This window comes from Colossoma macropomum, unplaced genomic scaffold (genome assembly GCF_904425465.1).
Source record: "Colossoma macropomum unplaced genomic scaffold, Colossoma_macropomum, whole genome shotgun sequence".
Taxonomy (NCBI): domain Eukaryota; kingdom Metazoa; phylum Chordata; class Actinopteri; order Characiformes; family Serrasalmidae; genus Colossoma; species Colossoma macropomum.
The window spans coordinates 14,068,070-14,091,939 of NW_023494800.1; the positions used below are offsets into that span (position 1 = coordinate 14,068,070).

Here is a 23,870-nt window from a genome sequence, read left to right on the forward strand (position 1 = left end):
TATCATTAACATACATATCATTTCTATATGACCAAGTGCTAACTGCATGGGAAATGTGCATATTTTTGTGATTATTATTGTAAAATTTTGAGGCATTACAGTTTACTAGATTTTCATTGGTGACTCTTCCAGCATTTTGCAACTGTTCATCCAAGACAAACAACATTGCGCAACTCTCCTAGCCATGAAGGCTGTATGTTCTAGTGAGTTTAGGACAAAACACTATTTCATCATACCCTTTATACTGCTAAATAGGCACATCTGTTCTAATCCTTTTTTATCAAGTCAACAAAAGTGGACTGGCTTACGGGAAATTACAGCTTTTGTGAAGAGGTCAGGTTGTGAAAATATGCTGATGTCAGTCCAGTAGCAGAGAAGTCAGGCTGTGTGCAGAGGTATGGGACAGTTCTTGTCCCACACGGACAGTGAGCGGTATCAGGTCATCTGGAGAGTTCAGAGTGCAGGAAATCACTGGGTTGAGTAATCTCAGCCTGAACTATATGAGTTAGACTCTCTCTCTGCTTCAGCCAGAGAACAGAGCCCCTGAGGCCTGCAGCATGAAGGTAAGGACAATGAACTCTAGCTCAAAACAGCTCAATTGCTGTGTTTGTGAAATAAAAATGTACACTTCATGTCAGAGTAGAAGTAAGAATCTCATTAACTCATGGAAATCTATTATAAATTAATCAGCAAGTACTATGAAAAGAATGTGTAACTTATGTAATTGTTACAGAAGCGTGGGCCCATATACAGTTGCTTGGACAATGTAACATCTTTTTTAGTCCTGTGTGCTTCCGTGTAAAGAATGAACTCCTGTGTGTGCTGTGTACTGATATCTGGCTGTTGCTTCCAGATACTGCTAGTAACGGTTGCTCAGTCTTGCCTGTTAGCCCTGCTTACTTCATTGTCACTTGTTAGGTAAGTGTTCAGTGCTAACCACACTCAGTCCCTTGCAATGCTAAACACCCTGTTAAAGGGCCCATATCACAGAAAAACTAATTGTCTTTGCTTTTTTACTAAATAAAGAGTTTGATGCCAGATGTAAATACTGGTGAAGTTTCAAAACTCACTCCACAGTCCATACAGCATGTATATGTAAATTAAGTTGCAAAACAACCTGTTTTGAATCTGTTTTGCTTCTCTTGCGATGTCACACAAAAAAAAAACAATGCATTTACGCTTACATTGTAAGGAGTGTTTCATCTTGGACTGCTTTTTGCATAAGGCACAATGCAGTGCAGCCAATCAGAAAAGTGTCTTAAAAGCATAGTAGCATAAACAGCCTGTTTAATTCTAATGAGTAAAGGCTGATGTGAAAATGGTCATGGAAAAATTAATTTGGACTAGTTTTGATACACGCACATACACATATGTTTAGCATCGATGAGCCTCGGGCAGCCTACTCCCAGTACTGTTGACTGGGAGCACCCCAAAAGCCTTGCTCTTTCAGAGATGATCCAACCAGTCGTATGACCATAATGATTAAACCCTTGTCAAAGTCTTCATGTCTACCCATTTCTCCAGCTTCCAACACATCGAGTATGCGAAGCAACTACTGTTCGCCAGTCATGTAATATAAAGATAATATAAAAGAATGAAACAGGCAACTATAGCTAAGTTATGCAAAAAGGTTTAAAAAGAATCAACAATGGGGTACAAGATTTTTGCCTGACAGTCACAATAAATAAAAAAGAAGACAAATGTAAGTCTTAATTGTGCCTTGAAAAAGCACCTCAGTTGTATAACATTTTGTTCAAATGATGGTTTTATATTCAGTATTTACTGCATGGCAATGTGGATAAAGGCATAGCTTGGTGAGTGGAGAGTCTCACTGGGTGAGTGGATCACTCATTCATATTTGTTTTGGCAGTTGTCAACAACCAGTGAACTGCAGATGGGGGCCTTATAGAGACTGGTCAGAGTGTGATGGCTGCACAAAAACTCAGGTAGACAGAAGTATTGGCACCTTTCAGGGTTCAAAAATACAGGCATAACGTCCAGAATCCATGTGCATTGTTCCCTTTCATTTTTGCTTGCTCTTAGGTTCGAACACGCTCAATAGAAGTATTTCCTCAGTTTGGGGGGGCTGCTTGCACGGGGGAGGCCATTCAAAGACAAGCATGTGTGCCTAAGAAGAGCTGTCCCCTGGAAACAGGCTGTGGAGACAGATTCCGCTGCACGTCTGGTACGTAATATTATAATATTAACTGCATATTCAAAGACATTCTTTAAAAAAGTAAGGGATTAAATAAGGGATTAATAAGTAACCTGGTCAGTCCAGACCTTATATAATGTCTTCCTGTAGGTCAGTGTATCAGCCTTTCACTGGCGTGTAACGGTGATCAGGACTGTGAGGAGGATGGTTTAGATGAACAGCAGTGTCCCCAGTCCAGCACTGCAGTGTGTAATACACACAAAACTCCACCTAACTCTGACCTCACAGGAAAAGGGTAAGATACCCTCCTTGAGGGAATGCTCCAGAGATTTTTAACCCTAATCTCTGCCTGCCTGCATCTGTATTGTACTGTACTAAGATGAAAAGCTGAAATGAATCTGTATCAACAGGTTTCCTGTTCTTTTACTAAGTACAAGGAAACATTGAAATTATTGTCAGTGGTAATCAAATGTGCAATACAGGTGTGGCAGATTAATTTGATAAACACTGGAGTATTCCATTAAGACCACTGCCACGGTGTATGGGTCATTCTACCAGTTCAGTGGAAGACGAGGTACAAATGTTAACATGTAATTCAAGTGTCAAAGCGTAGTCTATTATATTGAACATCAGTAAAGTTTTAACATCATTGACAGGAACAATGCTGACAAAATTACTAAAATCTGGGCTTTTCTAAAATGTAGTCCGCTGCAACTTTAGTTTCGAAGTGCATTTATGTTATCATTTTATTTCAATTTTACTTTGTTTTATGAGTAACACCTACGACACAAACGTTTTACAATACATTCAGCTCTCAGTTTTTCAGCCAAATTTATCAGAAATAAAGAGATTTCTCTAAACATGGACTTCTCAGAGTGAGTCTTTCTTCATTTGAGATATCTACACAACAAATGATTTTAAAAACATGCTTTTTATTTTTTTTATATATATTTTTACAATTTTAACTGAAAACCAAGTATTGTTTCACATAAAATTAATACTATGGCATCTTTAAAGCCACTCCTGAGACTTACAATCAGTAAGATAAAAATTCAAAAGGAAGAATTATCGTAGTTTTTGTTAATAATACACAGACCAACTATCTGTGGTTAATTCTTATTTGGCTTTAACGTTGTGTGACATTCTTTTTCACTGCAATGGTAGAATGGCCTGTGTACAACCTCTATACAACTTTTTAAACTGTACACATGAATAAATACAGGTTTATAGACAGGTTTATGGAATATGACTCTTGAATATGAATCATTAAAATAGAGTTGGGCAACAATAGATAAAAGCCCAAAGAGCTGAACAACCTAGCTCATTCAACAAGCTAACATGCATGATATTTTTTGCTGTGTTTCACAGGATCGACGTGTTGACAGGAAAGCTGAAAGCTGGTGTTATTAACACGCGCAGCTTTGGCGGCCAGTGCAGGAAAATTTTTAGTGGGGACCACAAAGACTATTATAGACTCCCACAGAGTATCCTCAGATACAGCTTTCAGGTGGGCAACAATAGGAAAGGAGATCATCTGTGTAAGGAGCATTGTTGTCTACAAGGTTTTCTCATTAACAGCTGCTTTTTCACATTTGCTTTTAGGTTAGTATTGAGAATGATTTCAGTGAAGATTTCTACAACAGCTCCTGGTTCTACACAAAACACGTGGAGGAGAGATATAACATCAAAGGAGGCCACGATCACAAAACATTTCACAGTGAACTGAAGAAGGATAAGGTAAAGTCATTTTAACATAATGTGATATTAACATCAGCTTATTGATTATCCATCCTTAATGTGAGTGTTTCTACCGGAGACTGGCTACACAGTGATCACTACTGTGCCCTTTAGCAAAGCATGTAAGCATTAGATGCTAAAGCAATATATCAGCAGTTAATGTTAATTTACTTATAACACAGTCAAACAACTAAACAAATCCATACAATGTGCAGTGCACTGAGCAGAAGAGGAACCAAGCCTGTGTACTTCTAACCACTTTACAAGATACTGTAAGAGTATAGATTCTCCCCTGCAATCAAATTTCTAACTTTTAATACATAAAAATATTTCTTAAAGGGGAATTCTGCTGAATTTCCATCATTTCTGCATAATTCAATTTTTGAGACATAAACAAAGTCTTTTAGAGTGCCTTACTCTGAAATTGTGAATTGTTGAAATACTTACTGATTCAGATTTCATTAGGGTGGTGGTGATAGGAATCAAAGGTTTTGATGTCTACAGCACAAAAATAGTTACTTTATTAACTATCAAAACAACCAGTGAATCTATTGTTTTATATCTAATGCTAATAATGATAATATACTAGTAAAACTGATAAAATCTGTTTTTTTTTTTTGGAGGGGGTGTACTACTTTGCCTTACAACACCATGCACGTACCTCTCCACTGTGAATGGATTTAAAAATCTATACATTTTAGCCCAAAATCTCACCTAAAAGCTATCATAAAACAATATCTCAGCCACCAGTCAGAGTTTTTTTTAACCATTTCTTGTAAGAGTTTCTGTGTGGGCCCATTTAGAGGCTTTAAACTCTTCAGACATCTGGTTTCTATCACCACAGCTGTGAAGAATTCTTCCTGTAGATCAACATTTTACTGATAAAGATATGATGACAATAGTAAATAATTCACTTACATCCTTGGAAGATTTGTCGTTCACCAAGTTCTGAATAAGTTCTGTTTGAATACTTGCAATCGTCAGATTTGTCGACACTGGGAAGGGGTCCGAAGCAAAAACAACCTTACAAAATGTTCTTCTACACTTTGCGGGCAATTACACATTTCCACCAGAGATTCTCAAAACTTACATAGTGTAGCTTTAAGCCTGTTTATTCGGTCATATTTTTAATATTTTTGCGTAAGTTAAGCCTTTATTTGTGTTTGTGTGAATGTGTTGTCCTGTCGAGATGATTTTTCTCTATTTTCATCCATTTTCCTAATTATGTTTCTTTTCTATGTTCCTGTAATTCTTAAAAGTATTTGAGTGTCAAATCATGGTCATCTCTTTTTGCTTTTGGGGTACAGAATTTTAGAAATTATGACAGGATATTTTTCATTAATTTCTAAATTATTATCTTACTCTAGCTCTCAAAAATATAAAAATGACTCTCAATATTTATATATATTTTTTAAATCATTTAAATAGAAAGCAAAAAAAAGTTGTTACTTTTTACTCCATTAATGTATATTTTCCTTAATGTATTTTTACTAATGCTTACATTTATTTGTGTTTATTCTTTGTATGTATATCACTTGGTGCAAGCAAAACAAGCACGTCCTGTCCAGATAAATACTTCTAAACATGACTGCCCTTAAGACTTTTGCTTGCTACCATGGTCATCTTTCACTTATCATAAACAGAAAATCTAACTATTATAGCACAAATGTTAGAAATAAAGACTTTATTTGAGTTTATTGCAAGTAAAAACACAACACTAAATATAATTAATGACTACATCACTTTCATTTGCTGTAGCCCCTTTTGGTATGCTCTAACATCTATTACTTACATGCTTCCATTGCAGGCCTACCATTTGTTGATCATCAGGAATGAGGTGGAAGTAGCTCAATTTCAGAACAATGCCCCTGAGTACCTAACCCTCTCTGAGGAGTTATGGAAGGCCCTCTCCGCTCTGCCCAGCACATACGATCCAGCAGCCTACCGCTCCCTCCTGCAGCTCTATGGCACACACTACATGACCGAGGGCTCTCTGGGTGGACAGTACCAGCTTCTGCTGGAGTTCGACTCCAACTTTATCAGAGAGATGAGTATGTGTTGTCTGATTATGTTCTTCAGTCATTTAAAAGGCACATACCTATTGAAATCCTCTTTTGTTAAATAAATTCTTTTCCTTGTTTGAAATATAGGTCAAACAGACATTGACTTCCACCAGTGTATTACTCACGTGAAGAGACGTTTTTTCCGAAAGAAGAAAACGACCAAGTGTGAGAAACTGATCCAGTCCATTAAGAGTTCCAGCCGTGAGTTTATTCATTGTTATTCACTACATTTCACAGCATAGAAATAAAACAAGAAAATATTATTTTCTGGACTAGTATTTATATTATATACAGTGTTTAAAATCCTCCAAGCTGTGCTCACACATTTGTATCAGCGCAGCACCCACTAACATGAGCTATAATGTCTGTGCTGAGGAATGAGTGGTGACCCTAGGGTGGTCTCTTTCCACTGAGGGACGGGGCAGAGGGTAGCTGACAAGTTGTGCAACAACAGTTGGGCTAGTCAAAAATTGTGGACCTTACAAGCAGTGACGAACCATGACTATTAGAGCTAGGCTTTCACGTTGGGCTATAAAGCTCACAACTGGGTCAAAAAACAAGAAAAAGCCACATTAATGATGTTAGCTTCTGCTAGCGTCCCCATGCGATTTCTAATGGTATGTTAGAGCTAAACTAATGTTTGTGCACATGATCATTTTTGGCTGTTCTAGATTAAACACAGACATTTGACGCTTGTAAAAGAGATTAACATATATTTGACCTTTTATGTTGCAATTTTACACTTCATTAAAGAGCCCTGGCATAGAGCTGCTAGCATTTTCAATTTTTAAATCAAGCCTGGATAGATTACCACTCCTATCCACTGTCAGTGATATATGCAGGACTTCTAAAAGGCATAAAGTGGTGTTTATTTTTTCACTTTAGGTTGAAAAAATGGCGCCAACCATTGAACATTATTGATTGATCCCTCTGTCATTTCCTAATTATGTTGGAAGTTATAGCTGTACTTTGTAATTGTAGAACTACAAAATGCACCTGTATAGTAAGTGGAGCTGATAAAATGGACAACGAGCATAGAAACAAGGAGGTGGTCATGTTATGCCTGATCGGTGTATGATGACAATAGCAGATAACTCGCTAACATCCTCAGGAGACACATCCTTCACCAAGTTTTGATTGAGGTCCCTTTGAATACTCTTTCTGTGTGCATGTAATCAGATTTATCCACTCAGGGAAGGGGGCCGAATGTCATAAAACTGTTCTACCACACGTTTTCCACCAGAAAGGTCTCAAAATCCCCATATCTTATTTGTGTAGCTTTAAGCCAATTTCTGTCCAGCTCTTAAAGTCCTAATCAATTGCAGAGATAGCTTGGCTGTATCTACCTAGATACCACTCCAAAAAAAAAAACAACCTGATTGGACAGTTGTCTGTTGAGGTTTTCAAGATCTTAACCTATTTGTTGCCAACCAAATTAACAATAAAACAAGTGTTACTACAATACTTGTAGAGTATTGCAAGCGTGATGATTCTATTAACCCCTTAACAATGCAGGTTTATTTCATACAAAGGCATGTTATTCAGCAACTACAGGGTCTTCAGTGCAAACTAATGGAGCTATTCTTAGGTTACAGAAGTGTGTAATATAACTTTGGGCCTGCCAGTGGGCCTGTGGCTTGTTAAGGGGCTAAATAAAAAAATAACAAAAATTACAGACATGTCTTTTTTAGATCCCAGAAAACATTAGGCATTCTCTGAAAACCTAGAGGGCCCTGAGGGTTCTTCACTGTTAAAGAGTATACCTTTATGAGAACTCAGTGTACATCTAATATCACTTCGCAGAACAGAGTAGCCAGAAGATGCCTGTGAAGACGGATATCATTGGAGGCTATCCTGCCTATGTGGCTGGCCTGAGCCTTCTGGACCTGGACAACCCTGAGCACAACCAAGCCATGTACTCTAAATGGGCTGGCTCAGTGAAGGAATTCCCTCAAGTTATCAAACAGAAGGCAAGCAAATTTCACCTAACACAGTATATTTCTTTTCTAACATAGTCTGGGGCAGGTGGGTAAAGTCACATATAGTGTTGTTTTGTCTGGAGACTTCTTCACCTTACCAATACATAGCATGCTTAGAGCACTTTGTCGGAATATTCACAGTTGAGGCCAATATATGAGCTGGTGAAGGAGGTACCATGTGCGGGACTGAAGAAGCTCCACCTGAAGAGGGCACTGGAGGAATATCTAGAGGAGCAGAGTCCCTGCCACTGCAGGCCATGCCAGAAGAATGGCATGCCTGTGCTGAGTGATGGAGTGTGTACCTGTGCGTGTAGGCCTGACACCAGTGGCACAGCCTGCCAGAACGGACATGTCCTTGGAGAACAGCCAGGTGCAATTGAATGCCTACCCATAATCACCTATAATCCTAACCACCATCCTGCATCCAGTATAATGAAACAAACCTGTACACCCTTAATAATAAATGTACCAAAAGGATTCTTTGGAGCATTGCCATAGTAGAACCACCAATGGTTCCCTTAAAGGGACTATATCATGAAAAATATACTTTTCCTTGTTCTTTTAAAATGGAAGAATTTGACATGAAATGTAAACACTGTTCAAATTTCATTATGTACTGTTTACTCCACAGATTATTTAGTCCATATATGAAAACTAAGCTGTAATAATAGCCCATTTAGAATTTGTATTTTTTTGTGAGGTTACAAAAAACAACTAATTCACACATATATCCTACAACAGTTTAGCCCACCCATTCATGCTGAAGTGTTTCAGCCCAGTTGGCTTTTCGGATGAGGCAAAATAGAGGGCAGCCAATCACAACAGAGCTCATTTAAATACAGATTATTCCACTGATCTGCATAATTTAGTCACTGAGATGTAAACAAAGTTATCCAGAGTGATGTGATGTGAAATGGTTCATTGTAGAGAAACGTACTGATTCAGATTTCTTCACAGTGGTGGTGATAGGAACCAGGAGTCATGATGTCCACAGCACAAATATAGCCATTTTATTTACTATCCAAAATCACCAGTGGGTCTACACATCTTCTGAGTTGGGGACTATTTTACCTCACAGCACCCTGTATGTACCTCTCCATCACAAAAAGCTCTTTAAAAATACATTTCAGGCCTAAACTGTCTCTCAAAAGAATTGAAAAATGAAGTCTCAGCCATAAGGCAGCGTATTTATAACAATTTCTTGTAATAACTTTATGTGAGGGAGCTTTTGGAGGCATTAAACTCTTCAGATGTCTGGTTCCTATCACCACCACTGTGAACAATTCTGAATCAGTTATTTTCTTTAGAATGGAGCATTTCACATCAAACAACTCAATGACTTTGCTTCATTGATTTACATAGGACTGGTGGAATTCAAATAGCCTGTTTAATTCTGAGAGATAAAGACAGATTGAAAAATGATCATGTCAAAATGAATCACGATTGTTTTTGGTAAATAAACCCACACACATATTATAAGTGGACCAAGAGAAAATGCAAGAAAAATGAAGGACATGGTCCTTTTAATATCCTTTATAATAGAAATCAGTGGGCTGCCCTTTGACTTCTGTTAAAAATATGTTTTGAATGTACTGGTTTTCTGACATTTCTTAACATGTCTTATTGTCTGTGATTATCAACCATACACTACATATGGGACAGATAGAAAATAGTTTAAACAGTGCTTAAGCGTTCTTTAAAGCAGGGCTACCCAACCAAATATGCAACCCTGCATATGTTTGTATATTCCTGCTCAAAAAATGCCCACTTAAGCTCAGGAAGGGTTTAATAATTAACTGCTAAGTTGGTGTTGGGAGCTGGGAAAACATAAAAATGTGCAGAGCAGAGGGGACTCCAGGACAAGGTTTGGGAACCACTGCTTTAAAAAAACCTTTAATAGAAATATATATTATGGCTTCATTCCAAAGAACGAAACTTGCATTACTCTTACTTATTACTATACTGTGCCCTTATAGGAGTGGTTCATGGGGGCTGGAGTTGCTGGTCCGCCTGGGGGTCTTGTTCTCAAGGTCATAAGTCAAGGACTCGCGCATGTAATAATCCTGTACCAAGAAATGGAGGCAAGCACTGTAATGGCCCACTGATCGAGCACAAAGCCTGTGAGGACCCAGATCTTGACCACTTAAGGTGTGACACTGAAGATGCCTAGCATGTCATTGCACACGTTGATTTAGCCTAATTAGTGTGCGTGACTTTTCAGATTTATGGAGCCCCACTGCTTTGATCCCTCTCAGACACCACCAAAGTCCTGCAAGGTTCCACCTCCCTTGCAAAATGGAATTGTTTTGGTGAGTTTCTTTTCTGATTACGTTAGATCAGATGTATAGTATATATACAGGCCTAAACAAGCTCTTGCTAATTACCCAACATCACCTCACTAACGTAACGTTTCTCTTTTATGTTTAGAATCCTAAAGATGTCTATCCAGTGGGAAGCAAGATAGAATATTCCTGCATTGAAGGATATCATGTTGTTGGGGACCCTCTTGCTGAATGTACAGCAGGCCTGGACTGGATGAAAAGACGAATAGTTTGCAAGAGTAAGTCATGAAAAGAGCAGTTAAATGGAAGGTTGGATGATGTTTGCTTTGACCGTTATCAACCCCTAATATATTTCAACAACGACCAGACATTATGGGCCAGAAACAAATTAGGCTCAAGTCTGGGTTAAAAAGGAAATTCAATGTTGAATCTGCTTCAGTATTGTAATTCAGACAAAGACCATGTTTAACCCATTCATACAAAATAAACTTCAAGAGTGCACCCCAATGTCTAGACAAACCCAAGTTCACATTCAATCTTAATGCTACTTGCTAGGATCCTCATGTGATGCTCCCAACTCTGCTGAGTCATATCATCGCCACACCGCTGAAACAGAGCTATCTAATAGGAGAGAGCGTGTCCCTGTCCTGCCCCAGTGGAATGCAGTTCCAAGGAGAGCCAGAGATCATCTGCCGTGCCAGCCTCAGCTGGTCTCCAGCACCAAACAACTTTAAATGCAACATAGGTAAAGATTTTGAAGCTTTTAGGTTGGCTTTCCACATCCACTACGTTAGAGGTCCATTACACAGCCAAGGTGAATATTCCTCCATCATTATTTACTGTGCTACTGTTTTGTTGCTGTCTTTCATGACATGCACCAGCTTTTACCTTTGAGTTTGAATATCAGCTTATGCTATGGTACCTTAAAGTGCCACTAGCTCAAGATTCTGCCCAACTCATACAGCAGAAGTACTCCATTCTGGTCCTGGAGGGACAGAACAGTCTGATTTCCCTGCTATAACACACCTACGGGGCTCCTGTGGATCATTAAAAAAGTGTTATAAACTATTAAAATATTAAGAGGTTAAATGTAAGGTCTTCATACATCTAAGAAAGTCTAATTTCTTCAAAATTACAGGGGTTAAATCCTAAGATGATGCCAAAACACTAGGTTGAAAAGAGTCATTGTGTATATTAAACTGATTCAGGATAGGCTGCCAACCACGAATGTCAAGGAATAAAGGACTAGAGGACATCAGAGCTAATAAAGTCTGAAGACTGACCAAAGATCATACAAAGATTGTGCAGTCTCAAAGCATTCATCTGTGTTTGATTTTCAGTCTATTTGAATAAAATATTAATACTTGAGTTGATATATGTAGCTGTGTGAATGGTAATAGTATTATTTTTCCTTTGCTGAGGTCTTAGAATTTGATTTTTAAAAAACAATGCTGAAATACTTCACTGGTAATCACTTAACTGGTAATTAATGAATTAGTTGAATTAGGTGTTTGAGCAGGACAGTCACTAAATTGTGCTGGAATCTAGCTCCATGATGACCCATGAACTAACCCTTGCTTGTAATCTAAGTCCATATATGTCCACCAAACTGATCTGAAATAACTACCAGACGTTACTGTTCTTGAAACGTATTCCACTGTTACTTATTCTGAATTGCGATTTTATGCCGTTATAGATACCATACTCATAATCAGAAATATATATTTGTTGTTCTTATTTGGTTTAACTGTAATGAAATGTGTCTTTCAGTGGTCCAGTCCCAACCAGATCTAGACTGTAAGCCATGGGAAAAACAAGGGGAGGGGCAATGTGTGTGCAAAATGGCATATGAATGCAAGTAAGTTGGGATCCCTTTATATGAGTAATAAATGTGTACATACAAAATGAAGTCTTCATTTAAAACTTTGACCTAATGTCTTGTTTTTCAGGCCCTCTTTTCAGGTGTGTGCCTCTGTGCGTCCTGGCCGGATGGACAGACTAGGCGTGTGCCAGCTCGGTGCCTTGCAGTGTCAGGGACGGACATTTTCTCTACTCCAGGACAGCTTATGTGAATGGCCAGAAACCAAATTTACATCCTGTCAGGACTGCCGTCCATGGGAGAAATGCACTGGTAGGACCTTTTAATATTTATTTATTTTAATATTTCTCTGTCATAATAATGAATATGGCAATGCACTGTTGATTTGCTGAATTCTCAATATGATAAACAGTAGGCTATGCACCATGAGGAAGCCAAGTTTATAGTATTTATTTTATTATATTAAATTCTGCCAATCAAATGAATTGTGCTAGGTATGTGCATGCTGAACTAAAGGCTGCTGTGTGTTTCCAGGGTCGGAGTGTAAATGTAAAGAAGCAGCGGAATGTTTAGAAGACTCCACCCACCTCTGTATCTCTGTGGAAAATGGCGACCCAATGCCCATGACAGAATGTGAGGCAGGGGCCCGGAGGTGCTCAGGAAAACAGATCAAAGTCATCAGTATTGGAAACTGTCCAGCGTGAGCTATTTCATTATAATGAAAAGCTTAACAACAACTTTTACAACATAGATACATATAGATACAAAACAAGAGTGCAGTTGTGTTTGTTCTGGACAACACAGGACTATAAACAGTCTTACGCAAAAGTTTGAACTCCCTGGTAAGTGAAAAGTTAATACGTCCTCTACAGGGAACAAGTGTAAATATGACCTTTTTCTGCAAATTTTAGTGCACAATTTATATTTTATAGTTCGAATATTGGAAAAAATAAAACATAAAATATAAAATGTGCCATAACTTTATGTTAAAATGATGTTGAATACAGCAAATAAACAGTAATTTTGTATTAAAATGTGCAGAAATGTGTTCTGGATATGTACTTATTGTCATTATCAAATGTCATTTGACCAGGGGTGCCCAAACTTTTAGACACAACTGTCCGTATATATGTTTATGACTGCAATAACTGTAAAAAAACATTTTGCTTTGTATTTTTGAAAATTGTGAATTGTGAATAGTGAATTTGTCACACCCAAACGACTGGACAAAGGGCTCTTTGAATTATATATTATATTATATTATATTATATTATATTATATTATATTATATTATATTATTTAGAAATAGTTATATTAGAATTATAGAACATTTATAATGAGTATGACTGTTAGTATTACGCTTTGACACTGAGGCTGCCAGTGAGATTGAGGGAACTTTAAAAAGGTACTTTGCCAAATTACCTGCCAATAACATCAGAAATAACTTCATACCACAAGTGTGTTCCACACATATATTTAGTTCAAAGTAATTAAAAGTACAATGTGTACAGTTCAAAATGGTTTGTGATATCCATGAAAGAGTGAGTTATACATGAACTTAGTAAAAATACTAGACCCTTCTGATTAGAAAACAGACATGTCTAACTAGAGTAAATGAAATTAGGAGCTCTTACATTCATCGTCACTAAGAACTTCAAACTCATAACCTTGGCACTTCATGGCAGCCATGCTGCACAAATTCATGGTCCGTTTGCGTTGTAGTCTCAGAATATTCAGACAGTACATGTGTTCCTCATTCTTTGCACAGTCTCTGGGATACTTGCACACACATGTAGTTGATTCTGGGGAGCAAAGAAAAGCACAGAAACCATTACATAGAACATACCAATGGGATATACCATTATAAAGTTTGTTAACTTTCAAGTTAAAAAGTCAGAATAAAAGTCAATACTCATTTTTCAAGGGAAAGCACACTTGAAGTTGAAGGCACACTCACAGGCAGCTATGTTTGCCAAAGGCTCTGCAAGTTTTTTTGCCAAATATTTTGTCAAGGACTTGCCTTTGTAAACCAAAATGCATAAACTTCAAAATCTGTGGATGTTTTTGGATATGAAGCAAGAGTGGAGCTTGATTTTCTCCTCTCTCTTATTAATGAAAACTATAAGTACTGTTATCTGGTGGCAGTTTTGGTGGTCTACCAGGCCTTGCATGGCTGTTTTCATCATTTATATTTTCATCATTTTTGAACTCCAGTTTTGCAAACTCTAGTTTTTTCACAAATTCTCTTTTGACTTCCCTCTTCTTTATACAAATGAATTATCTTAGATCTAAGATATCCTCTCAGAAATATCTCCTGATAAATAAATAACTTAATGTACTTAATAGCCGTTTTAAATGGAAATTTAATGAATGAAGGATGGTGTCTGACTTTTGCACAATACTGTACATAAGAGCACAAAGTTCATAAGAACAGGTGTACCTGAGCAGGTCTCCCACTCGTAACAGGTGTCTGATCCACAGGGCTCCTGCACAGAGCTTTTCTCAGACACACTGGCCCTGAATTTGGCCCAGTCCAGACTGGTCACATCACTTTTGCACAGCCCATCGTTCATGAAATGCAGCTTATCTCCATGGCAACGCCCAGCGTGAAAGGCACAGAAGGACATCATCATGGTGCTTCCTTTCACTGCATCCAAAACGCAGAAGTCCTCCTTATATGTCCTACAGAAGAAACACATGCATTATTTGTCACTATCCCCAAAAGACTGTGGACAAATAAACAGAGAACTTCAGGACCACACTACAATAAACCACTACAGGAAACAACACTGCCTACAGCATTTATAGCCGTTTAACATCGGGCTACGCCATGGTGAAATATGGAATGATGTAAGGTCTTGATGTTATTAATGAGCTCTCACCTGCAGTCCTCTCGAGGTATACAGACACACTTGGAGCCATCATGACGCTTTCCTTTACCACATTTGCTGTCTTGTACAAAAGGAACATCTGTTCAAATAAAAATGAAAGTCACATGATATGATATTGTCATTACAACAAGATAGCAACTTGTTTATTGCATGCTTTCTGATAAACAAGCAATGATCAGAAATACTGCTAATGCAAAATAAATACCATATGTTTACAGTACGTTTGGGAACCCCTGGTCAAATTATGCTCTGTTCATTGTCTAAGTGAAAACAAATGAATACATCCTCTACAGAGAGCACACCTCTGCATATTTTAATGCACAATCACTGTTATTTGCTGGATTGAACATACTGGGAAAAAGTAAAACATGGCCTGTGCAAAAGTTCCAGCAAATATATTTTATATTTTAAGTTTTAATTTTTCCAATATGTTCTTCACAACATGCCATATATAAGTTTGTCCCCTGTAGTTGTGTTAACTTATTTTCACTTTAAAAAATCAACAAAACATGTCATTTAACTGAGGGTATTCAAATTTCTGCATTTGACTGTATTGCAGCCTTTCAGTGAATTGGAACAGATGTGTCTGGGACTTGGACAGTGAACGTACCAGCTTTGCAGTATATATCATGAGGGATGGGTGGGTCCCAGGTCAGCGCACTGGTGCAAACGTAGAAGCGCGGCCCCACTGGGCTTCTGCCACTGCCAGAGCAGCTCAGCCTGATACTGGATCCGACATGGTACTCCACTTTGCCTGGGTTTATGATTATGTCCTCTGGAACTGTAGGTCTGGAACACATTCTCTCTGGACAGAAATGACAATAAGGCAGCACCTTCCTGAGCATTTCAATTAATGGTGTGGTATAATAGTAGAGTGATATTAAACAGGTGGCCATTGAATTTCTTTTCAGCCACTGATATTTGGATATGCTCACTAGTTTGTAGAGTGACACACATTAATAATATATATATATTTTTAAATTAAAAGTATTTTAACAAATTTGTCTAAGAACAGTATGTCAAGATAAAAGTGTTGTTGCTCTCGGAACCAAACCTCTCCAAAGTAGTAACTTTACCGGAGAAGGAAAAACATTCTTAACCTTTAATGTAAGTTAACGCAATGCCTATAACGTAAAAGGTAGCCAGCGTTTACAAGTTTCATAATAAAAAAGAAACTCTTGAACTCTCTAACCGATTGTCTTCTCTATCCAAATTGTTTACTGTGTTGTCATCAAAAAAGAATCTCTTGTAGATATTTAGTTGCATGTAGAGTGCTGAGCCTTGATCCTAGTCTTTTTGTCTTGTGTTATGTGTCAGCTACCCACAATGACACTATAACACTGTTACCCCAGAAGTTTCATACCAATTCACACTTTCAGTCTTGCAAACTTGATCTAAGTTTCATAACATGACAGGTATGAGTTTCATGACATCATCATTGATCGCATGAAACAAAGGGGTTAAATGTCAGGGAACACCCCTATCACTTCCTGATAAAGGTCTGTTAACATGTTAACATGTTGGGAAATATTTTAACTACTTCTCCATGCCCATGATAAAGGCCCAATAATCGCACAATGGGAATTTGTTTTTTAAAAGCCACTACCAAATAGATGAACACCCTTAGATGAGCCTTCAAGTCAAGTCACTTTAATTTACCACTACTAGGGCAGGGATCTGGATCTGAAGGCCAGAGTCTTCTACAGTTTGATGTTTTCTCCTTTCTAAAACTTCAATTAAACCAGGCAATTAACTGATTAGACAAATCAGGTGTGTTTGAGCGAGAAAAGCACCAAATTGTCCTCACCCCCACCCCTGCATTAGACAATTCAATGACCTGGATGACAGTGCACATTCATGAACAGTTTGAGATACGTACTGAAGCAGCGCCCCTTAGGTTCCTCCCAGGTGCCGTCCTTCTGACAGCGGATGAGCTGGTAGCCATCCAACTCGAAACCAGTGAAGCACACAAACTCTTCATGATCCCCATAATTATAATGCCTATTGTTGATCTAAAACAGGAGAAGGAGAAAACATAGAATGCAAATTTTGGAGGAAAACACTGACTGACAGAGTAAGCAGTTTGGAAAGAAGGAAGATACTACAGAGAGAGCTTAACTGAGAGCTTTAGAACTTAAGAAAGGTGGTATAGTCATGCTTCAGAACTTCATAACAAGTAGAGTAAAATCAGATCCAGAGTGAGGAGAGTGTGTGCGACCTCTTACCCTCAGGTAGCTGTTGGAAGGAGGTCTAGGTTTGGGACAGCCAGACACTCCCGGAGGCAATTCACTCTCACTGTCGCCCTCTGTTACAAAATCGTCATCGTTAATGCACACATTCTGCCTGTGTAAATACACAAAAAAGAAAATGAGAAGCACTGCCTTCATCTTTATGAAGGCAGAGGACAGAAAGAGCACTTTGTCTTCACCATATGCAAACCTGCAATCTCCATTTTTTCATTTTAATTTTATTTAATTATAATCATATCCAATCTCCATCTTCAACATCTATAAAGATATTCCGGACTTCCTCATTTGATCCTGGAACCACTTTAATAATATAACTTTTGTTGTTCGCCTTTTCACATATCTTTTTTATTGTAGCTCAATTTATAAACTCCAGTTATTTTTCCATTTATTCATGCTGTAAACATTACCTACCAAGTGGATAATTAGTAATCAGAGTAGAAAGTTTTTAGATGTGAAACACATCAAGGACTTGTCTTGTAACTCATCCAGTCGTTCACTCACTCACGTTTAGCAAGCTGTAGATTCTCCGCAAGGGGGAGCAATTGGCAGTCAATACCTGTTAATGCTTTGTAAGAGCAGTTCTTCACATCAATGATACTGTGTGCCATCAAGTCGATTCCAATTCCTAGTGGCTATATGGGTAGTGTTTACTTTTTATTTTGTCTTTTGTTTGGGTATTTTGTCTTCCTAATGGCTGGCTCATGATTTCTCTGATTGTTTCCATCCATGTTGTTGCTGGTCATCCTCTTCCTCTATTGCCTTCGACTGTTCTGAGCATTATTGTCTTTACCACTGAAGTGTTTTTTTCGTAATATGCTCAGAATAACAGAGCTTCAGTTTGGTTATCTGGGTTTTGAGTGAGAGATGAAGCTTGATTTGGTCACAGATCCATTTGTTTGCTTTCTTTGCTGTCCAAAGTATTCTCAAAAGACTTTGCCAGCACCAAAGTTCAAGGACACATATACTTTTTCTGTCCTGCATTTTGATTGTCTAGCTTTCACATCCACTAAGGGCCACAGAAAAGACCATAGCCTGGATAATTGTGATCTCTTTTTGTCGAGACATATCATTACATTTGGAGATCATTTAAAGCTCATTCATCCTTCTTCTGCCTGTGTCAGTCTATGCCATATTTCCTGATTGCTGGATCTTTTATTGTTAATAACAAATCCAAGAAGGCAGAAGCTGTCCACCACTTCTACATCTTCACCATCAATGATAAACTCAGAGGTTTTTCCTGTTGTCATGACCTTTGTTTTATTCAGACTGAGTCTCATTTTTTCCACTTTATTCTTTAACTTATCTCATAAGGGCCTTTAGGTCATCCTGATCTTATAAAGTTACTGCTTTTGCTATAGGCGGTTTTCTTCAGCAGTGACTTACTCTTGGAAAACAGAGATGGGGCACTCTTCCTCTTGGCGCTCGGGGCCCTGGCACGGCTTGCCTCCTCTCTGAGGAGCAGGGTTGTTGCAGGCACGTGTACGACGCCTCTTCAAGGAGGAGTCACAAGCACTCCAAGAGCTCCAGCAGTTCCAGTATCCATCAACTGCCTCTGAAGGAAGACAGGAAACCGCACACATCAGTGTATTATGAGGACATGGATATTTCTGTGACATAGTAAAATAATAGAATGAGAATAATAGAATAATAAGAATGAGCACATAAAGGAACCTGAAGTATAGTCCTTGGCTCGTTTCTCACAGTTGGTCCCGTAGGTCCCGGTCTGGCAGATACACAAACACTCTGTCCCTGCCAGGACAGGCCGGCCATTGTTTGGACAAGGGGCACACTTACAGGAGTCAAAGGTCGCCAGATACTCGGCCAGAGCCCTCTCCATGTGCCGTCTCTTAGTCACAGCACAGGGGAAACCCCGCACTAAATTCACCAGAGGAGCCAGCTGTGTGACACAATGGAGCAATAACCTTTAGCAAGTGATAGAAATCATGTTTACAATTTTTAGGATACTTTGAAGAATTCGACATTCTTTAAAGTACCTCTGAAGGTATAATTTAAATATTTAAACATAGGGGTGGAGTTAATCTATGTTGAATAATAAGTTGTTAAATTTTATTATATCACTTCTACACCCTTGAAACCAACAAGTGCATTTATACACTTTTATTTTCATAAAGATACTGAGATAAATGAATATACATAATTACGCAACTGTAAATGCCTCAATATTCCCCTACCACTGTACAACCCCCACCTAACTCGTACAGTAGTTAAAAAAGTGTTACATCAGGGCTGAATCTCAAATGGCTCCATACGCCCTATGTAGTGCACTGCGTAGATCAGGAAATAATTAAATGCCCAAGACATATATTTGAGATTCAGTCATAGGTGCCACATCTGAGTATAAAGGCCATATTTTACAATGTAGTGCACTATATATGGAGTAAATGGCCATCTAAGGTTCCGTCTATGCTATTACCTTTGCCGTTTTACCTGTTAGCTATTAGCTATTGGGGAATTAAAACTGTATACTGTAATGTATGTAGAAATGATGGAATCCAAAAAAGACACATCTGTTCACCAAAATCTAGCTAATTAGTTATCTTCTAATTAGCATATTTTAACATGCTGAAGCAGATTTGGTAATATCAAAAATGAACTTATAAACACTGGCCCATGCACTGACCATTTATATATGAAACCTCTGATTTTACTGAAATGTGTAAAATTGGTGCTTTGGTAACAATATTTATATATTGGAAACTAATACCTAGGTCAGTGTTTCCCAACCCTGGTCCCGGAGTAGCCCTGCATATTTCAGAGTTTCCCTTGCTCCCAACACACCTGATCCTATCAATCAACTCATTGACAAGCCCCTTCATGACTTGAAGTGGGCGTGCTGAGAGCAAATACAAAAATGTGTGGTAGCCCAGGACCAGGTTTGTTTGAAATGATGCCTAAATACTTGAGCATTTAAAGGGCCCACAGTCCACATTTTTCTTGCATTATATTTTCTCCCCTGGGATCCTCTTATGATGTTTTTGTGGTTTTATGTACCAAAAATTTATAATTAATTTTACATGATACTTTTCCAACCTTTCTTTGTTCCTTAAAATTAAACAGACTGTTTTTATTACTATGCCTTTAAGACTGATATAAGTAAATGAGCTCTGTTCTGACTGACTGCCAGGCATTGTTCCTCATTCTGAAACATTCCTTATAAATTCAGCGTTCAGCCACATGTAAACATAAGAAACTTGTGTGACCAGGTCCATTTTCATCACTGAGCATTACAAGATTGGTCTGCAAAGGCTAATCGGACAGATCTGAACACTTCTGACCTCATAATCTATGATTGTGGGATTGTCTATAGTAGATTTTATCCAGTCTTGGTACGCAGTGTTGTCTGGTGGGGCGCCACTCCGTTCCCAGGCCAGAGCTCCAGCGTACTCCGATCTTCCTCCCTTTACTATAGAGAGGGACTTCTCTGAGGTCTGGAGGAAGGATCCTGGAGAAGATCCAGAGAAAAGACAATAAGCATGCTAATGCATAACATCACTGTCATAAGAAAATCTCACATCTCCAAAGTAGTGATTTTATACTAGAAGGATAACAAATGTTCTTAATAAAACTTCTTAATGAAATTAGTCATTTTAAATCATTTCTATTAGTTTATTCCTCATGAAATGTTCTGAAAAGGTAAAAGGCATCTGGCATTTTCAAATAGTGTATAGAAAACGTGTAGCTCCTGCATAATGATAAGAAGATGTGAGAAGATATACTGCAAAGGTTACATTATTAATGTTGTCCCATTATTAAAAGATGAGGTATAGAACATGTTCACAGAGGCTTTGTCATTAATCATCTGACTATAATTAGATGACCTAATTACCATCATATGTAGTGGTCACCTTGTTGGTACCACATCCTCTGCTATGTGACGACGTGGCAAAAATGATGATGAAGAAGGAAAATTCTTGTCTGACGCAATGTTGAACCTGCTCCTCTGTCATACCTGAAAATGATATTCACAGTAAGCGCAGTATTAATGCCACTGACCAGTATAACAGCTAAACTACGCTCAAGATCTCAGTCATGCAAATCTTTTACGTACCCTTAGATTTCAGCTCCTCATGGCTATATTGGAAAAGCAGGTCATACTGTCCTCCCAGCGTACCCGAGACAAAATAGTGTGTCCCGAACAGCTGAAAGATCTGCCTATAGAGGGCATAGTTGTATTCCAGAGGAAGACTGTTGAGGAACTTCAGAAACTGAGCTGATAAATACAGGTCAGATGATTTTGTCCTGAAAGATGCTGTGGCTATAACCTGATGTGTCCTGAAATTCCTAGAGTCCTGCAGGATGGGATAGGAAAAAGGAAAAAAGACCTGTAGAACTATTTGGTTTTGCAGTAGGCTTGTCTTTGCCAGTAAAAACACAATATAACTTTCAAATAAAAACAAATAATCATACGTACATAATAAGCACACATACACACAACATAATGAGAACTTACTGGTTTCTAAACAAAATGGGTCGAAAGAATACAGTTAGAAAAAAAACAGGTTTGGTTCCTGACTTCTCTCTGCACTCCAGCTATCACATGGAACTGTTAATTCCATCTCCAGGACAATTTAATGTGAAGGATTGACTAGCTGAAGCAGATACTAGATGGTAACTATAAATACTGAGCTTCCGCAAGGACAGCCTTAGAAATGGGCTAAGACATTCACACACATTAAATCACAATGTATTGTTTACTTGTTTGTTTGTATTTATTCTAACAGGTGTTCACTTAATGGCTTTACATATCATTGTCTCTGAAGATTTTTGCACAGTGCTCTATATTGTGAGATACCCACAACTGTTAGAAACACACTTTCTTGCCTTTTGTTGAAATGCTTTCATCTCCTCTTTAAAGGATCTGGACGACTGAGCGCGCCTTACAAGACGGAAAAAGATGGGGATTCTGCGATAAAAGTCAGAAAGCTGAGGCGATTCATATTTTGAGCTTTCACTGCTCAAAGAGATCTGTTCACTTTTCACTGGTGGGTTTTCTTTAATATCCTCGATGTGCTCCACCTGCCGGGTCAGAATCAAATTTTAGTCATGATTACATTTATTCTAAAAAAAGGATTTTCACTTTGAGTCAAAGTCAAATCATCTCTGTCTCTGCTGCTGTGATGTAGCTGTGTGAGAGCAGTTACTGATTTTGGATAAAACCCTCACTTTGATCTCATAGTTCTCAATGTTGGCTGGAATCCGGTAGACCTTCCTGTTTGCTCTGCTGCGGTTTAGAGTGCATTCCTCCCCCATGTACGTGTTATCTAGAACAGCTCCCCTCATCTGCTCTGCAACAGCATCAAATCTGCAGTAGAAAAGACTTCATCAGATTTCATATAAGTTCATAAGTTAACAACAACAATAACAAGAACAACAATAATAATAACTTTACTTTTTAGAGTATGTTTCATATAGTTTGCAGCTCAAAGTTCTTCACAGATAGTGAAAGTTTAACAGAAGAAATTAAAATTGAATTTGATTTCCTTCTATTATACTTACTGGTCGGCAAAAGTAATATAACGGGAAAATTTTAAATGAAAGATAAAAAAATATGAATTTCAAATCATATGAAGCAATCACACAGACCAAATTAAACAGATAAGTATAAGAAAAGTTTAATTTTACTTAAAAGTTAAGTTAAAGAGCTTTGAAATCTGTCCTATAAGAAACAAGCAACCAGTGAATTTTTTTCAAGGGAAGATTCGAGGGAGGAAGATACGAGCTCTGTTTTGTTTATATTAGTATCTGTGCTGCTGTATTTTGTACGTGTTGTAGAGGATGGACTGTTTTCTTGGGAAGCTCAGTAAGTTACAGTGATCAACTCTGCTTGTAACAGATGCATATGCCAGTTTATTTGCGTCACTCTGAGATAGAAAAGGCCAAACTTCAGCAATATTTCTCAAACAATAAAGATCCCTTAGTGACTGCATTTACATGCAGAATGAAACAGAGCTCAGAGTCTAAGATTACACCTGCCTGGTTTGCCTAGTTTCTCACAAAGCAGCTTCCCCAAAATTTTAGTACCAGTTTCAGTTTTTTATTGATTTAGTTGTAGAACTGTTTGTGGAATCCACTGAGAAATATCTCACACACAACTGGTAAGACTTGATTTTCAGCAGGAATGAAAATGTATGACTGTGTGTCATCAGCATAGCTGGTTTCAGCTCTTTATACTGTTCCTACCTGATCACAGTATTACTTTGTAACATGATATTAACTGTGATTCTTACCCGTTACCGATCAGATCAGCACCAGGGAGGCCAGCAAACTGTCTGTCTGTCGCGCATACACGCTTGATAGCACCACAGTTCTTCTCGTCAGAGTTGTCCAAGCAGTCATTTTGACCGTTGCACTCAAGAACAGCTTTTATACATCTACCTGTAGACAAGAAGAAGATGGACTATTGCTCATGTAAAACACAGTCGTTCTTTTTGTTCAAATGACGTTTTGTTAATTTTCTAACAGAACGTAAGTTAACACATCCTCTACACAGGACATATTGTGAAAAAAAAAACATAAAAAAATTACATGGCACATTTTATGTTTAATTTGTTTCCAATATGTTGAACTCAGCAAATAAGACTTTTGTAGAAGGGTCTGACTGCAGTTTCACTCCAGCGGTTTCAGACCAATGGAACGCATGCACAATAGGACAGCGCGATTGTGTCATGTAAACA

General features: G+C 38.1%; 2 protein-coding genes across 2 annotated transcripts in view; one reads left to right on the forward strand and one right to left on the reverse strand.

Moving 5' to 3' along the window:
• Positions 1-335: 335 nt before the first annotated feature.
• Positions 336-13,262, forward strand: c7b (complement component 7b). Its single transcript, XM_036587778.1, is given in 19 exon segments — positions 336-563; positions 854-918; positions 1,871-1,946; positions 2,044-2,185; positions 2,306-2,450; positions 3,524-3,662; positions 3,758-3,892; positions 5,700-5,943; positions 6,043-6,156; positions 7,759-7,925; positions 8,076-8,304; positions 9,911-10,082; positions 10,156-10,243; positions 10,362-10,494; positions 10,772-10,788; positions 10,790-10,961; positions 11,987-12,074; positions 12,166-12,347; positions 12,570-13,262. Coding segments are annotated over 19 exon segments (2,484 nt in total). The 5' UTR covers positions 336-557; the 3' UTR covers positions 12,740-13,262.
• Positions 13,263-13,493: 231 nt separating this feature from the next.
• Positions 13,494-23,870, reverse strand: part of c6 (complement component 6) — a 30,864-nt gene continuing 20,487 nt past the window's right edge. Inside the window, exons 10-23 of the mRNA XM_036588886.1 lie at positions 23,424-23,571; positions 22,360-22,498; positions 22,018-22,212; positions 21,245-21,485; positions 21,023-21,145; positions 20,472-20,638; positions 18,847-19,072; positions 18,559-18,727; positions 17,152-17,269; positions 16,806-16,938; positions 15,537-15,884; positions 14,918-15,005; positions 14,476-14,717; positions 13,494-13,837 (exon numbers count right to left, since the gene is read on the reverse strand). Of these exons, the coding sequence (XP_036444779.1) occupies positions 13,656-13,837; positions 14,476-14,717; positions 14,918-15,005; positions 15,537-15,884; positions 16,806-16,938; positions 17,152-17,269; positions 18,559-18,727; positions 18,847-19,072; positions 20,472-20,638; positions 21,023-21,145; positions 21,245-21,485; positions 22,018-22,212; positions 22,360-22,498; positions 23,424-23,571 (2,519 nt within the window). The 3' untranslated portion in view covers positions 13,494-13,655. The remainder of the gene's footprint in view (positions 13,838-14,475; positions 14,718-14,917; positions 15,006-15,536; positions 15,885-16,805; positions 16,939-17,151; positions 17,270-18,558; positions 18,728-18,846; positions 19,073-20,471; positions 20,639-21,022; positions 21,146-21,244; positions 21,486-22,017; positions 22,213-22,359; positions 22,499-23,423; positions 23,572-23,870) is intronic.